Below are 2,460 nucleotides of genomic sequence, written 5' to 3' on the forward strand. Positions count from 1 at the left end.
AAATTCCCCCCCTACACTATAATTTTAACCCCCTACGCTAAATTTTCAATACAACATAGGGGCATTGTGACTGTATTTCTTAATGTTCAAGAAAGCCAGATCAAATGTGAAAAATTACCAATCAAGGATACATTGTACATACCTTACCTTACATACATTTTTCCCTTTGGGTATCCCTCAAATGGCCCCTTTTTTAGTCTCAATTTTTTAAAAGTCTCCGCCCCATGTTGGTTGCTTCGCTCCCTTGACATGTGGCCAGTACCACTATGCTAAAATTAAATCCTAGCTATATATAGCTAGAACCCTGAACGGTGTGCCGATGGCCGGTGACCACTGCAATTTTAACTGGGATAACTAAAAAGACAATTTGGGACATATTTGGGACAATAGAAAAAAAATCAACATCAGAATGTCATCCCTTCTTTTGTACATGTTTAAAGGAGTACTAACCTCCAGAAGGAAGTGCTATTTTCCGATACATCATGCTGCAATGAATACATAACTAGCCGACTCTTTAGATAATTTCGCTTGTGCGTCTTGCGCGGCGCATGTTTGTAAAGTGATATTAATATCATTTTCCCCCATGCTGAACCACAATTGATACATCCGGGAACTCTGGCTTACGCAATACTCATACACTTCAGGTCAACATACACATTTTTTCGGCGAAAATGGTAGGAGACAAGCACATTAACAAGCTGATTATTGAGAAATTACTTGCTTTACTTTGCTTGACCTGCGGTTTGGATACTATAATATCAGGATGTCGAATACAGTGGGAGCCAGTTTCATCCTGCGTGTTTTTAATTTCTCAATTTATTTGCATGTAAGTATTACTTGAAGAGATAATTAGATTACGCCACTTATGGAAAGGATAACTAGATTACGCCGTTTTTTTCATCGTCAATATTTGCGGCATAAATGAGGGGCGATAAGGACACCAAGAAGGGCAATGGTTGGTAAGATACCAAAGAACACGAAACGACACGAAATTTTCTTATCGCCCCCGAAATAAGGTCTGTAACGTAACTTTTTGTTTAAAACATAGACACCAATGGGGTAGCGTGGTGTATTCTGGGATAGTTTTGAGGGTATTTCGAGAGTTTGTCCTGGATTCGATGCGTTTTAAGACTTGCGCGCAAAATGGGCATTTAATGGTATACTGTAAAATAATATGCATTTTTCACTTCCAAAAATAAATGCCTGTCGAAATATAGCACCTCCTTCTGGAGGTTAGTACTCCTTTAAAGCTCCCAAAAATGCTACACAAAATTTCCCGTTTACTCTACAATTATAGTGCGCATGGAAGTCAGAACTTAAGTCAGAACGAAAGCAAAATAAAGCTGACTTCAAGTTCACTTCCTGAAAAACAGGCTGGGACAGTTCATCCTCACTTCAGGGCAGTTGGAATTTATTTTCAGGACAGTGCTGGGACAATAGGAGAAAAAAAATTAATTTCAAGGCCTGCACAATTATGCAAGAAGACAACAGGAATTATGACAGGAATCACTGGCATGCATAATGGATTGTGTTTTCAGGCTGAAGATTGAAAGGGTCAATCTACATGTAACATAGAACCTGTAAATGTACATACATGTAGCTGTATAGACCTACATCATACATGTACCAACCCCACCTGTGGGAGGGGGGCGGTGTGGCTGCTCCGGATCGCTCTAAGTCTAAACAGGTTGAGTTTAAGCCCGCCGTGTCGATAGAAACGTTATACACGTTTTTTTATCACATGTGTCACTGCTGGGGGGAATCATATAAAAATACCTTTATGGCACTTATAATGAATATGCATGTACGAAAAATATTTATTTTAACTCACCTTCTAGAGTTTCGCACTGTACGAGATTCGCGTAGTCTGTCCGCCTCAAAATCCCTCCCTTGAACCCCCGCACCAGTCCCTCCAAGTACCCGTTGTCAATGTTGAAGTATAATTCCTGCATCGCCATGGTTTTCGGTTTTTGCCGTCGTTTTTCCGACCCACAGCCCCGAAAATGTCGCCCTGGTCGGTCAAACAGATCACATGATACATGACATGACGTTAGCGTCACAGGATGGGGTGCAGTTTCTAACTTTACCGCATGGGGCACACTATTGTGCCACATTGGAGTTTATAGGTCACAGCCCACTAATTCCAGCCCCTATTGGAATATATAGAAAACATCTAAGAACTGAGCTGTCAACTACGAAGGCCCATAGGTACACTTAGCATTTTTTATTCCACTTTGTATTTTCTATGGGTACTTTGTATTTTCTATGGGTACTTTGTATTTTCTATGGGTACTTTGTATTTTCTATGGGTACTTTGTATTTTCTATGGGTACTTTGTATTTCTATGGGTACTTTGTATTTTCTAGTGGTACTTGTTTTTTCTGTGGGTACTTTGTTTTTCTGTGGGTACTTTGTATTTTCTATGGGTACTTTGTATTTTCTATGGGTACTTTGTATTTT

General features: G+C 39.8%; 1 protein-coding gene across 1 annotated transcript in view; it reads right to left on the reverse strand.

The window, feature by feature from the left end:
• The window catches only part of LOC109480774 (V-type proton ATPase subunit d), a 22,514-nt gene extending 20,465 nt beyond the window's left edge, over positions 1 to 2,049 (reverse strand). The window contains exon 1 of the mRNA XM_019783076.1: positions 1,832 to 2,049. Within this exon, the coding sequence (XP_019638635.1) occupies positions 1,832 to 1,958 (127 nt within the window). The 5' untranslated portion in view covers positions 1,959 to 2,049. The remainder of the gene's footprint in view (positions 1 to 1,831) is intronic.
• Positions 2,050 to 2,460: the final 411 nt, after the last annotated feature.

This window comes from Branchiostoma belcheri, unplaced genomic scaffold (assembly GCF_001625305.1).
Source record: "Branchiostoma belcheri isolate BF01 breed outbred unplaced genomic scaffold, Haploidv18h27 scaffold108, whole genome shotgun sequence".
NCBI classification, from domain to species: Eukaryota; Metazoa; Chordata; class Leptocardii; order Amphioxiformes; family Branchiostomatidae; genus Branchiostoma; species Branchiostoma belcheri.